The sequence below is a fragment of the Heliangelus exortis genome, chromosome 2 (genome assembly GCF_036169615.1).
Source record: "Heliangelus exortis chromosome 2, bHelExo1.hap1, whole genome shotgun sequence".
In the NCBI taxonomy this organism is placed as follows: domain Eukaryota; kingdom Metazoa; phylum Chordata; class Aves; order Apodiformes; family Trochilidae; genus Heliangelus; species Heliangelus exortis.
The window spans coordinates 128,627,352-128,642,242 of record NC_092423.1 but is presented as its reverse complement, the minus strand read 5'-3'; the positions used below and the strand labels follow the sequence as shown (position 1 = coordinate 128,642,242).

Sequence of the window (14,891 nt, the reverse complement as noted above, 5' to 3'; positions counted from 1 at the left end):
GGGACTGAGGTGTTGGAGAGCAGTGAAGGGGAAAGGGACCTGGGGGTGCTGGTGGATGGAAGGATGACCATGAGCCAACAATGTGCCCTTGTGGCCAAGAAGGCCAATGGCATCCTGGGGTGCATTAGAAGGGGGATGGTCAGCAGGTGGAGAGAGGTTCTCCTACCACACTACTCTGCCCTGGTGAGGCCACATCTGGAATATTGTGTCCAGTTCTGGGACTGGGAACTGCTTGAAAGAATCCAGCACACAGCGACCAAGATGGTTAAGGGAGTGGAACATCTCCCTTATGAGGAAAGGCTGAGGGAGCTGGGGCTCTTCAGCTTGGAGAAGAGGAGAATAAGGGATGACCTCATTGATGTTTATAAGTATGTAAAGGGCGAGTGCCAGGAGGATGAAGCCAGGCTCTTCTCAGTGATAACCAATGATAGGAAAAGGGGTGATGGGTACAAGCTTCAGCACAGGAGGTTCCACACGAATATAAGGAAAACCTTTTTCACTGTCAAAGTGGCAGAGCACTGGAACAGGCTGCCCAGGGAGGTTGTGGAGTCTCCTTCTCTGGAGACATTCAAAACACACCTGTTCCTCTGTGACCTGCTGTAGGTGACCCAGCTCTGGATTCACGAGATGACCTTTCGAGGCTCCTTCCAACCCCTAACTTTCTGTGATTTCTGTGATTTCCCAGCCTGGACTTCCATAGAAACAAAACTAAGGTTCACAGATCAAACAGAAACTGTGGTATTATCCAAACAGAACACGATTCTAGTTTATGATGTGGCACACATTCAAGGTCAGGTTAGCTACCACTGATGACTCCTCTGCTGGTAGAGTCATTGGGCAACTAGGGGGAGGAACAAATGGCTTGTATGGCTCTGAACAGAAACTGTCCAAAAGAATGATATTACAAAATACAGTACCTCAAGAAAACTAAAAATGCTCATTTGAAAAATGTAAAAGTGTATATAATAAGTAACATACCAAGTCATCTAAAACCACTTATTTTTTAAGAAATCATTATTTCAACATACCTGACATAAAAAGCCGAGTGAGAATTAAAAGCCTTATTGCTCAAGTGTTCAAAATAATATTGTTCAAAGCAGACTACTCCTTCATCTAGTACAAGTCAACTTCCTGATAGGAAAATGACACATACAACAAAAACTGTACACTTACATTCTTGTCAAATTACAGTATGAGTAGTTCATACCATTGTATGGTACATGTTGTCACCAAAGACAACTTGATTTTAGTTGAAATCAGAATATTTATGGTAGCCTTGAGAATGCAGGAAGTTCTTTAAAACAAATATACAACATTTGGGTCAGTAACAAAAATGAGAACATTCTGAAAGACTGATAAAGCACAAGGGAGAAGAACTATTGTGCAGCCAATAGTTTCAAAACCAAACACCCACTCATAACTCACAATGTTTAGATCATAGAGAACAAAAATGCCTGCCCAAAAATGACACGTGAACTATGGGCTGACATGCAAGTCACAGGGAAAAAAGAGAAAAATGCTTACCTATGAATTGAAAAAGAAGCAATGGATCTAATGAGGGATGCCACTGCTCCAACTTTAGCAGCTTCCACTGCTCCCCGTGATCTGTACTGCACAGTTTCGCCGTAATTGATGAAAGGTTCATTGTAGACAACAATCTTCCCCTTGGCCTCCTGAGCTCTTCTGTGCAGTTCATCAAAAGAGGAAACCACTATGACTTCTGCTGTAATTCCTGAAAGAAAGTATTGCAGTGGCTTTAACATTGCTTTCCTTTAAATCTCCTACAGGCAGTTTTAACACATGAAAAAAACATGGGCAGTGTAGAGCACAAGAAATCAGATTTAACTTCTTACTGGAAAAGGGAGATGATGGGAAATGCTTCAGGGATTGGTACTAAATAGCTGTAATAGCACCCTGAACCAAGCACACACAGTTCCCTAAACCATACTGTCAAGGTTGGTATTAAAATACAACTTTTAGGGCAAGAAGGACACACGGGGGGAACTCTGTACTCTGCATGTACTTCAACACCTTACTGCAATCATTTATAGTACAAAAACACTTGCAAAAGTTGCCTATGGGATTAATAAAAAGAGATAGTAATCTTTTCAAGGAATTGTTTTGGTATGTTGCTAAACAACTTAGCTTAACATAAGACAACCGGAAGCACATACTTTTAGACTGAAACACTTAAAAATATTTTAATCCATGAATTAAATCAAAGCTATCCACTTTCAAAAAAAATTGCAGTATGCTTATAAACAAACAAACAAAAAATCTTCATATTAATGCAGGAGCCTGGATCTCCTTTTGGGAGTTTCCTCAGCACCCCATCTTTCCCTGTTCTGATACAGAGAAGACAGGCAGGTACTTCTGCAGAATTATTCACACATGGAAGATTAGATTCCACCTGGCTCTTAGTTTTTTATAGTTGGAATAGTTTTAAATTGCTGCATTATGTTACTTGGAATAAACAAACGATTTTATAGATAAACAGTTTTTCCCAAAGCCAGAGAATCCTTTCAACTTTTTAGAACATTAACTTGAGGAACTGTATTTCCCAGCACTTAAGAAGTAATTAAGAAAGATGGGGACAGACTTTTTAGCAGGGCCTGTAGTCACGAAGGGGTGATGAATTTAAAAGAGTGGAGATTCAGACTAGATATAAGCAAGCAGTTGTTTAGACTGAGGGTGGTGAGACACTGACCCAGGCTGCCCAGAAATGTGGTAGATGCCTCATCTCTGGAAACATTCCAGCATTCCAGGTCAGGTTGGACAGGGCTCTGAGCAAGCTGATCTCGTTGTACATGTCCATGCTCACTGAAGGGGGTTGGACTAGATGGGTTTGCAGTCCCTTCCAATCCCAAGCAGTCTGTCATCATCTGATTTCTGGGGGTTTTTTTTGGGTTTTTGTGTGTGTGTGTGTGTGGCATAAGAACTGGCAGAAAAACAGAAGGATCAATCCTTCCAGTCTTCCAGCACTAGTGTGTCCAGGTTCATGGCTTCTTTAGGATCAAAACACAGTATTCTTCAAAACCCTAAAGAAACTGTTTCAGACAGAAGAATTTGGTTTCTTAAGAGTGCACCATTAAGAGGGCAAGACACATCTATTGCTACAGCAAAACCTGGTGAAGTTTAGCTACAGAATGAATTAACCTATTGAAAGAGTTGTAAAACTTTTAACTGAATAACTATTCAGATTCTTAGTTTTATTAAAAGAGGCACAGAGAGCCAAACCAAAGAATTGCCTTCAAATTTTACTGGTTGTTGTTGGCAGGTAGGGGAGCTTGCAAAAAGACTCTGGCTGCTTCTAATGAAGTGCAGAGTCAGCTGCCTACCTAAGGAGCATCCCAGCAAAAGGACCACTCTGGCTATGGAGCTGTGCCACTAGAAATAAAGCCAGGTACCTGCAAAATTTAATTTTCCATTAGAGAAGTCATGGTCTCAGTAGGTTGATACGGCAATCTGTATTTCATATTAGTTCTCCCCAGTGCTCTACCTGGATCATGCATCAGACACTGGAAAGGCACTTGCTGTATTTTTGCCTGTTTGTCAAGGGAAGCAAAGAGCATTACTTTGCTACATTAATGAACAAATACCAACTCTGGCTGATTTTTAAAGAATGCTACAGACAGCTAGAAGCTATCTATAATCATCTATAATAAGAAATATCATGGAGAAGTATATTCATGGCCCTCCCTAGAGGACAGGCATCAGGAGTTTGTACAGTGAGCTTTGCAGGAATTAAAGCTAAGGAAAAGAACACAGACCTGCAAACTCCAGCCCAGTATTCCTAATTTTGCATGTTCCCAAAGAAAGTAAATAAAGCCATCCTTTGACTAAACAAAACAAAAGTTCTATCTGCAGTTTTAACTAAATGGCAGCACAGTACTATACCTAAAGCACCAGTCACAGTGCTTACTACAACAAAATAAAACTTCACTCTTGTGTAACTTCTCACTAATTCAGTGTCTCTTTTCCACTTTAGCCCCATTTTATGCCATTTCAATCTCATCAATCAAAGTGGCAAGAGCAATGGTTACCTTAATATGTGGACACACATACAAAATCACCTTAAGACTTTTTGTGCAAATGGTGAAATGTAACAAACCCCCCAGCAGTTTATCAGTTTAAGGGGAATTAATTATTCTTTTTCAAAATGGGAAATGCGTTACCTTATTGAGCCTGTGAGCACATTAACTGACCTCTTCTCCTACCTATTCAATATCTCATGCCTCTGCTGCCCATGTCAAAAGCTGTTCTCTCTCTTTCTTACTCCAGAGCTTGGCTATGTGGTATTGAGCTTCAGAAAATCCCTATAAGTTGGAAGTCAGATTGCCTCCTTAAGCAAGATACAAAGACTATAACCCACACAGTCCAAAAGATTAATTCAGGAATTAACTAAATAAAGGCCATGAAGTAGAGAAGACAAAATTATAAACATGATAATCTTTGGTGATTATATGAAGTTAAAACTATTTATTTGTTCTCATCATGTGTTCTCATAATGTTGCATTGGGCCAGTGAGCAAAAGCATCTATGTAGTACTATGGGTTTCCTCATTCTCATTCATGGGTTTCTTCATTTCTCAAAATAAACAGTAAATTGTACCCTGTCATTTCTGAGAATTAAGGTGCAGGAAGGGTGGAAACAAGTAGGCAACTTTCAACTACGAACAAAATTACAGATCACAAGGTCCTTGTACATAGAAAAGTACTTTTCTATCTAAACTCTTGGGCATGCCACAATGTTGATGATCACACTGCCAGTTGAAAAAAAATGGCACAGAATACATTAGCAAAGCCTGAACTCAGTCACAGGCAGGATGAAGAAAAGACTGATTGCAGTTACTCTTTAGTAGCTATAGAAAGTCCAGCTATATATATAAGAGCACCTGTAAATCAGCTGCCTGCAACACTGCCACACATCAGAAGTCTGATTCTTGGCATGAACAATTCTGTCTCAGAGTCACCTCTTAGCACCCCACAAGCTATCCTGGGGAGAGTAAGTTTAAATGCAGTGAACATTGAAGCCATTAGTAACAGGTTTTAGAGAAGAGTAAGAAAAAAAAGGCAAATACACCCTATTATCAGATTTTACAAACCGATGAATCTCTGCTAAAACATCAACAAAACTTTGTACAGAATTCTGTTGTGGCTCTTGGCCACAAGGCAAGACATGGCAAGAGTTTACCATGTCAAATACCAGGAATTGCTGAGATTTGAGAACCCAGGGTCTATTGTTTTTTATTTATTGCTACCCTAGAAACACTCAGCTCATATACAAACAGCAATTCAACCTAGTTAGTTACAATCAAATGCTGCACTAAAAGAAGAATTTAGCAAAGTCAGAAAGAAATGTCATTTGTATACTGTTTAATCTTATTGTATATTCATTTCTTGATTACTCAGTTATGGCCTTTACTCTCTTCTTTTTTTCCCCCCCATTTCATTTTTGCCATCCAATTAACAGTAACAGTCACTTGGAGATCTTGTTACAAAACCAAGTGCAGCCATCATTAATTTGACAATTACTTTTTTCAGTAACAACAAGTGAACAATTCACCCCTTCCAAACTTCATTTACTTCACGCTGCGTTAACCTAAGAATTATGATTTCTCTTATAAATCACACCATGCAACAGCAATGATGCTGATTCACATCCACTGAAGCTGCTACTGTCAAATAAATTACCTGATAGGCAAGGCATTTTTTGCTTAATACAACTAAAATACAGTATTTTTAGGTCTAAACAGAGCAAAGTTGGAAACTACATCAAGTGAGTCTCTGCTAAACTTCACTGTGTGCTATATACTAAAATTTTTGCATCCTAAGCATAAAATACCTCCTGAAATAGCAACACAAAAACTCAGCAACACAAAAAGTCAACAGCACAAAAAGTCAACAGCACAACTAACTCTTCTGGTACTGTAAGAGATTTTGAAACTGGGGAAGAGAATACCTGAAACATGTCTTGACCCCTGCAGTCATGAGAGCGAGAGGGACACAAGGGTGCCACCTCCCCACTCATCAGATTCAGGCATCAGGACATCAGGACCAAAAAGTCAAGACAGAAAGAAGAAGATAAAGAAACAGCAGGAGCAGCAACACACCACAAAAGCAGTGCATGAAGCCTGTCTGGGAACTGCAGCTCTGCCTCACAGACCAGCAACACCAGGTCATGTTGATTCTCTTGTTTCTTGTCTACCGGACAGTTGCCATTTCTCAGATTCCTCCATTTCCCTCTCACCTCTCCCACAAAGCTAATTTAGCCTGGAAGTTGCTGCACCAAGATATCCTGCATTCCATGCTGAACCCTAAGCACATGCCTCAAGTTTCTGATTTTAGCTTGGCTAATCCAGTTGTCCTTCAGACTTGCCCATCCCTCCAGCACGGAAGTACCATGCCTCCACTTCTGGAAGAAGTAGATATGCACACATACAGTTATTTGCAAGGTAGCTTTTTTTCACAGTTACAAAGACATTTTTTTGCATGGGTCACAGGAAAGAGCTGCAGGTAGGAAGTTACAATGAAGCAGCTGGAATGTGGTGTTCTCCCTTAAAAATGTCAGTCTTAGACCCTGGATGCCACACTCCACCTGCACACAGGCAGAGCACATGCCAGACTTAAGACTGCTGCATGAGGATGTAAGATGAAGCATGCAACAGGGAAAAAGTATATGTGTGTGTGTGTGTGTGTGTGTGTGTGTGTGTGTGTGTGTGTGTGTGTGTGTGCATGTATATACATATATATATATATATACATAAATATATATATATATATACACACACACACACATATCTCCGGAGACAGAGAAAAAGGTAGTTGTTGAGACAGGTCAAAGAAAAGAAGGTTTTTGATAGTAGAAGACATTTTTTGAAAGCTAAGTAAGATCAGGGACCTGGTATTATATGCTATTTAGGGTTAGCATCCTCTAAAATCAGCACAGAACACATTTTTCTCCTCAACTTCTGGCCTTCCTCTTTTAGCAGCATGTTGCTTTTTCATCTCTCTCCAGGAATTAGTTCAGCACCATCATCATTCAACAGGATTTTCAGAAAAACAAACCCAAATTCTGCATCCACAATGACCTCATCAAATTAAGGCTTGGAGTGAGGCCGAAGCAAATGATAGATTCCTATAATCATGCCATTTTTTTTCCCTCCCACAAAAATTATTAGCATGTACTGAAAATTTAAAAGAGTTTAACACCTAGAAACACATTTACTCTATCAACACACACCATTATGTGCTGATATAAGAATTATAATATGAAGAAAGGCTTAAATATCTTATGGGAAGCATGAAATTAAGAAGAGGGCTTTTATCAAGAAGAAAGATTCTGTAAAATCCAAATGTATTTCTGGAAAAAGTGACCTCACCTACTCCGTGAAACAGCAGAGAAAATTACTTCATGAAACTAAAATTGCATAGGAGAGTTATCAAAAAGGATGAGGCTATTCAGCTTGGATGCACAGCACAGAGAATAAACTTATTACCCCATTTAGTAAGAGCACAGAGAAAAATAAACATTATAAAACAGTCACTTTTTCTTTTACAAATATGACACAATTGCCAGCAAGTACTGAATCTCATTAAAACTGTTTGGTTTCAGTAATCTGTGGCTTACTGTGTAGCAGTAAATCCTAGTAGCAAAGGGTTTGGACTTGATCCTGAGCACCCCCTTGGATGTCAAAAGAGCAGGACAAGAGGTCCAGTTCTCCCAGAAGCAGCCCTGCATGGCACACAGACTTCCTGTCAACGGGATCCAGGAGAGCCACTTTTTGAGCACAGAGGTGCCCAAGGCAGAAAGCACAGAGGACAAGTATTTCTTCTTTAGTGAGTCAAGAGTCCAGTCACTGAAGGCTGTCCCTTGGGAGGAAAGGTGGCAATGACACCCAGCTGTGGGTGCATTCCCTATGCATGAAGAAAGTCATGTTCAAATTCTGCCTTCATTAGTGTGAAGCAGGACCTTCTGCCTGGGCTTACCATCCTTGAGGTAACCACCCTCAACTCAGCAACACTGAAAAGGGCCAAGACCCCAAAATTATTTTTATTTTTTTTAGTTGCAAATCCATACAGTTCACTTGAACACGGATTAAAGAAGTGACTGGAACCCATGCCCTTCTGAGACAGCACATCCACCTCAAAGCCACACAGCTACTCCTACTCTCTGACTCTTTGAAAAGCCACTGAACTAACTTTTGGACTAGATGCTGGGCCACTGAACATCACAGAATCTGTGGTCCTTCATGGATATAATCTTTCACATTCCAATAAAAACATAATTATCATACCACAAGTATGGCTGCTCTAAGTAATAATAAACAACCCAGACACCTGATACTGAATCTCAAGGCCTCAAGATGTGAATCCATAGCTCCTCACACACAGAAGGAGAGAGATCCAACAAAGACAGGAGGGCTTTGCTGAGCACGGTGTTCTCACTCCTACAACTTTCTTCAACCCATTCTCAGCACCAAACTCCTCATCAACGGGGGAACTCAAGTTCCTCCAAAAGGATCTCCTTTAATCCCAGTAGGTGAGTGGTTAGAGAACGTGCTGGTGACTCAAGGGCAAATCCTCTGATACACATTAAAATTAACTTTTTTTGTTCACCTTTTGTTAATCTAGATGAATTATCCAATCCACTTCACCACAAAGAAACAAACAAGAACAGTTAACGCTGGGGAAAAATACATCAGACAGGACTGTGGCCAGACCACTTCTTTCTGCAGCATCCCCGGCCTAAAAATGCTGTGAGCCTACAGCAACAGCACATGCCTTCAACAGCTTTGAGACACATTATCCCCAACAGGCTGGAACAACTTTCATGTTATCTGAGTGGTAAAACTCCCACCATCTTCTAAAAGAGCAAAACTGAACCAAATGTTGACAGTCGAGCAAAAATTCACGACTCAAACATAAAAAGTAGGGAAAAGTCTGCCAGTACATCATCTCAATATTTATGTGATTTCAGTTTCACTGCAACAAACAGTACACAGAAATCAGAGACCATTCCTTTTTCAAGGAGAATTTTTGGGCAGACTTCATTCTGGGGTTGGTTCTACTTGTTAGTATTTATTTAACATGAAAAGGCAAGGTCAACAATCACAAAAAAAAAAAAAAAAGTGCGTTTTAAACACATACAGAAAATCTGATTTCTTTGATACTTTATGGTCAAACATCTGCTAAACTACTGTTTTCCTTCAACTATGGGATTTTCAAAGCAACAATTATATCTATTTTACTCAGAATTCAGGGGATATAATCATACTACCAGAAGTCACCACAGTCTCTTTATATATATCTATCTGTATGTTTTGCCAATGTTGAAACACTGGAAATGAGAGAAGGACACTTGACTAAACATGGTAAACATCCAGTTTCTTAGCTCTCTAAACTGAGCTCTTGCTAAGATTCAATGCTATTTGTTACCTAGGAATCCATTTCTTCGAGGTGGTGATAATTTTCAATTTCTTCTGACTTCTGGAAATCCAGGTCACCCTGTGTTTAATTTTTCTCCTCTCCCTGTCACTAAACTGGCATATAAGTTACTCCCTCCTTGTGAGGAGATCAAAGGAAGTGAAAACTTTCTTTTTGACCCAGCACCTTCAGATCTTCATTTACACTTAAAGGGAAAACATTTTTTCCTCTTAAAAACCCCCCAAAATCTAATCTTTTCTGTGCTGCCCCTTTTTGCTGTGTAAATCACACTGAACCTAGAAATACGACACCCTGGAATGTTGCCATTTTGGAATGTGGATTTTATCCACAAGATCAAAAGGTACAGAAAAGCCTCCAGCACATGATCAGAACTGTTGCAACTTTGAGTGAGCCAAGGATTTCTGGGCCAAACTTGCACTGTACCCAAAGTGGGCAAATCCCAGCAAATCCAATAAACGGGCAAAGCTCTGTCCACATTCCATAATGTTTTGAACCCCATAGCATGGGTTAGAAAGAAAACCTTCAGGAAGATATGGTCCTTGCATCCTGGAGTCAATATTGGCTTGGACTCCACAGCTAAAATACTACTACTATTTAGGGTTTCCTGTTCCTGCTCTGAAGGATTGTGGACTTTTTTCTACACACTTGCATGCTCTATGCCAAAACGAAAAGTGAGCAGCCTCAGTCTGTGCTCTGGCCTTTGGGTCACTCTTAGAAAACACTGGTTTGAATTTCCATGGACACAAGGGAAAATAAATCTTGAATTTCCAACAGCCAAAGCCAGGTTTCTAACTTCAGCTAGGCTATTGCCACGTTAATAAGAGCCCTCCAGACCATTAGCCTGGGGAGCTGAACTCCAGAAGAAGCTCTGAGAGTACCAGGGCCACCAAGTCCAGCGTGAAGCAATAAACACATCCAAAGAGAAGCAACACGTTAAGGTTCTGGCAATGCTTCCTTGTTTCTTACTTCATTGGATCGCAAGTCTGGGTGACATAATGGGAAGGGAGGAATACAGGACATAACTGAGAGGATAAAAAGGAAGAAATGGTCTCCTGTACGTCCTGCTGGGACAGAGGAGACACCCCCTCTTGTCTTAGTTCCTTCCCCAGAACTTGAAAGACAAATGTCCAGTCGGTGCTGTCCTCTGGCTCTAAGCAGACATGAGTAATGTCAGACCTCTACAGAGAGAGTGGTTTGTAAAGCAATGGCTCTGAAACATATCCTGATAGGAGCACTGATTTAAAGCACATGGTAACTATCAAGCTAATACCCAGCATCTTCAAGGACCACCTGCACAGGCCACTTTAGAGGCAACCCTGAAGGGTTTCTCTGCACCTGGACAGAACCCAGGAGCCAATGGCCAGATCGAAGGAGCCAACATCTGAAAGCCAGTCCTCAGCCTTTAATGCACACTTCAGGCAAAGCTGGGCAAAGCAATGGGAGATCTCCCTGGTTTGATCCCTTGCAGCAACAGCAGCACAGTGCCAGGAGAATCAGCACTAAGCAGCTCAAATTCTGTTACATTGTTTTGATTACAAGATGAGTCACATTCCCACAGCATCTTGGCTAAAACAAGACAAAACAGAACTGTCAATATTCCCTCACCGAGGGAAAATGTTCAAATATTTCCGATGCAACTTAGGGCAGCCGCCTATCCCTTTTTCTCAGGGATACAGCATGATGAAAATCGCTGCTTGGAACAGAGGGGGTGGATTTGGGAATTAATTTCTCAGCAGCAATGAGGTGGTGCTTTTAATAGTCTAACCACACATTTTTTTTTTTACTCTGTGCTTGGGATGAGTGTGAATTTTAGGAGAGGTACTCTTCTGAGCAGCAACCTTGCCATTCTCTAGCCCAGAGATGCTGGTGATGAGCAGCTCTCACCAGGCATTTCCGTCAGCCAGGAGGCCAGTCCAGCAATCAGAAGAGCAAGAGCCAAGAGCTCACCAGGCACCAGCTACCCTAAATAACCTCCTCCTGTCACAACTTGCACAGAACAAGATGAGACCAACAGAAATCATAGCAGCCACAAACAGGAGGATAGTTTTAAATCAGAAGGTAAGTAATTTAATCAAAATTATTCCGCCAAGCGTGAGAAACTGCCTGCTCTTCTTTGAGAGATCTCATTGCCATGCATTCCTCTAGCACCAACACACACCTCTTCAGAAACATGGTAGATCTCAGAACAAAGTAAAAAGGTGAGGAAGAATAATGTGGAGGCTTTTGCACACTGTTCAGTATAAACCAATGCTGGATAATACAAGCTTATCTTCCAAAGCATCACCAGCCACCAGCTCAGCCCTGCAGTTGTCAGCATAATAAGATATTTAGAGATGAAAAAGAAGGACACAATTAGCCCCTTTGAGCCCTTCTAAACATGTAAGTTCAGTATCTCTCTAAATGAAAAAAGGCAAAACTACAAGACCAGTCAAGTGCAAATAACTACACAGCTAAAAAAGGGTAGTGAAAAACAGACTTCTCAGGCTGTGAAGATCTTTGCCAAGATTAAATTGCAGGTTCTGTCTGCAGTTTCAGGAACACTTGCTCAATACCAAGAACACTATTTTTTTAATTTTAGCTTTCTTTTTAGGAATCTTGGAGTAGGACTGGAAAGGACATTAAAGAAGTTGTAGGTTTAACCTTTGCTGTGAATATTCTCCTATCAAAGCACTAAGCCTTAGACATATAATGGGATAAACAGATACTATTATTGGTTTTAGTTTTGTATTTTAGGCGTGTGTTTACTTCAATATGACAGAAATACCTCAGATAAAAGTTATAGTAGTAGTTTTCCAAACCCAGTAAGATTTATTCCAAATGTATCTTAAATTACCAAGTTTTACTTTGTTTTATTTTGAAGGGCTATATATTTTTTCTAAACAAACCAGCTTTTACATATATTTTGTTTCATTTCAAACAAAAAGCTCGCTGTCACAAAAATTTACAATTCTTAAAAAAAAAATACGAGTATCACGTTACCTTTGATTTCCTAAACTAAATTTATTTTCTCATAAAGGAATAAGAATGCTTTTGAAGTGGTCTAGGGATAAGTCTATTGTTATTTATGGAGAGTAGTCACAGAAGGTGGTTGTCATCTGGCCTTTAAATAGCAATCCTGAGAAAGCCCCACATCAGTACATACAAAACCAGGACCTTATAAGTTGGTTGATTTGCAAGGAAGGTAGCATTTTGGGGCTCTGAACACCTGAATTTTGCTGAGTCCAGCTAAAGATCATTCTTGTTCCTGAAGTAATGTATCACACATCATCATCTAAAAGGCAACGCAGAGGTCAGTAATAGGTAAATGCCAAAGACTTTTCCAAGGTGAGCATGAGACAGTGCCTGGAGAGAAGAGGGAAGAGGTGGGGGGAAAAGAAAGGACAAAGAGATACCTATTGCCCTGCTTAGCAAGGGACTGGAACTTTCCAAGCTCAGCATGAGATTCTCCTTCTCTTCCTGCTGTTTTGTTTTTGCCAGAGTGAAGTGCTGAGCTTGGCAGGACAGGGCACAGCAAGAACAGCAGAAATCACATGTCAACTCAATACCCCATGGGGGTTTTCTCTGGCCAAAACTAAAAAGAAGGGCTGGAAGATCCCAGATCACAAGAACAAATTGCCCACCAGTCTCAGAGGAGGAGCAGAATCTTTGCAAATGAGATTCATAAGTGTTTAAAAAAAAAAAGGGTACAGGCTTAAGTGAGAGTTCAAGCATCAACTCTGATTTTGCAAGCTGGTTCTTTCAAACTGAATTAAACCAGAATGCATCATTCACAACCACGTCAAAAGAGAAGTCCCACAAAAATAGCATCTTATCTTGCAGAACTGCTGTAGCAGGAAGAAAACTTCAGTTTGTCCATGAAGAGAAGACATTGTAAGGGGTCTAATACATTTTGGTGTTAAAATGCAAATGAAACTCTAATTCCGAAAGAGTTACCTTCTGGAGGAGTTGCAACACTGTTCCCAAGTCCCAGAATAGCAATGTTGTGATTCCTTGGTTCCAGCATAGTCGCAAACTCTTTTCCTCTTTCCCAGTGTGGTACTTTCACAGGTTCCAGGTGGACATTTTCCAGCCCATCTTTGTGCAGGGCACTGAACATATACTTGATGGCTGCATCTAGATTTTTTGAACCACTGACTCTAGGTCCTATGGTATCAGCAAAAACTGCCAGTCTTTCATAGGATCTGTTCTGAGCTTTTCCATGAACAGCAAGATCAATAATAGCTTTAGCAATATCAGTATAGCCAGCTATCTCATTTTTAATGTCTTCAAACTTCTTTGGGTAACTATCATCTCTTCTCAAAGACTTCCCAGTGTACTGTGGTAATAAATTCATGAAAAGTATTAAGAATATGTACTTCATTTTTTTTCTTCTTTCTTTCCCACAGATGGCCTGTTGAAGAGAGAAAAAGAAAAAAAAAATACATAAAATCATACAGCTATCAGCAATACTTTTTGTTATTTGGATTGGCAGACAGACCAAAATGAAAAGAAATCAGTTTATCATGAAAATGCTTTGATCAGAACTGGCAGGAATGTAAACTCAACTTGGAGACACAATTATAGAAAGCAAATGAAAAAGTTACTTAGACCACTGGACACAGTCTTTGTTGTGGTCTTCAGAAACATCCTTGGAATGCTGCATCTCTTTGAATAATCACATCCTTCACTGAATCAAAACCCAGGGCTGCTCCAGCCCAGAAGCAGCTTTGCATCTCCTTTCTGTTAGGAGCGGGATTAGCTGTAAATGCCAAAGTGTCTTTACACATCTGGATTAAAAAAAAAAAATCTTAAACTGTTCATGAATAAAAATGCTTCTTAACCTCTATCTCCAGAATCAGGAAAGCACTTTCTATTGCACTAGAAAGATGACAGAGCAATTTAGATCTAATGCCCCCAGGAAGAAAGCATTAACTTCTTCAATGCATAAATCAATGACCACCAGAAAAACACTATTTCTTATTAACTGTTTTATCTCCTAGGGACTGGCTTGAGCAGCACTGTAAAAAAGTGCAGCACCAGCAGTGCTGATCCTGTGTTCGAGTTATCTTCATTAAAACTTAATAGTTTGTCCATTTTATCATTAAAAGTTCTCATTTCTTAAGACAAAATTCTTAGAAATTTTCAAACCCATAAAAGCAACAGTTTGTCTATACTATTAAATGAACTAACAAAAAAACCCTTTGGTATCAGTTGGAGTGTTTGCAAAGTTCTTTTATAACAGGAAGTTTGGTTATCCAAACTGAAAATAAAAAGGTTTGTATTATATACACAAAAGGAAATGTAACATTTTCTTGTTCCTTTGAATTTGAATCAGGCTGTAATCTGAATTATAAAAATCAGCAGTAAGAAACAAGGCCTTTAAATCAGTTCTATAGGCTGCAGCTATTATAAGACTTTAAAAGAGTGATTAATTACAGACAAGTGAAATAATAATTACTACTAGCC

At 39.9% G+C, this 14,891-nt stretch overlaps 1 protein-coding gene and 1 long non-coding RNA gene across 5 annotated transcripts in view; one reads left to right on the top strand and one right to left on the bottom strand.

Annotated features, from left to right (window-relative positions):
* The window catches only part of LOC139793411 (uncharacterized), a 410,787-nt gene that overhangs the window by 322,654 nt on the left and 73,242 nt on the right, over nucleotides 1-14,891 (top strand). The window lies entirely within an intron of this gene.
* The window catches only part of CPQ (carboxypeptidase Q), a 164,336-nt gene that overhangs the window by 124,593 nt on the left and 24,852 nt on the right, over nucleotides 1-14,891 (bottom strand). For all 4 annotated transcript variants that reach the window (XM_071738014.1, XM_071738015.1, XM_071738013.1 and 1 more), the window contains 2 exons: nucleotides 13,380-13,836; nucleotides 1,525-1,732 (listed from right to left, as the gene is read on the bottom strand). In XM_071738014.1, the coding sequence (XP_071594115.1) occupies nucleotides 1,525-1,732; nucleotides 13,380-13,806 (635 nt within the window). In that variant the 5' untranslated portion in view covers nucleotides 13,807-13,836. The remainder of the gene's footprint in view (nucleotides 1-1,524; nucleotides 1,733-13,379; nucleotides 13,837-14,891) is intronic.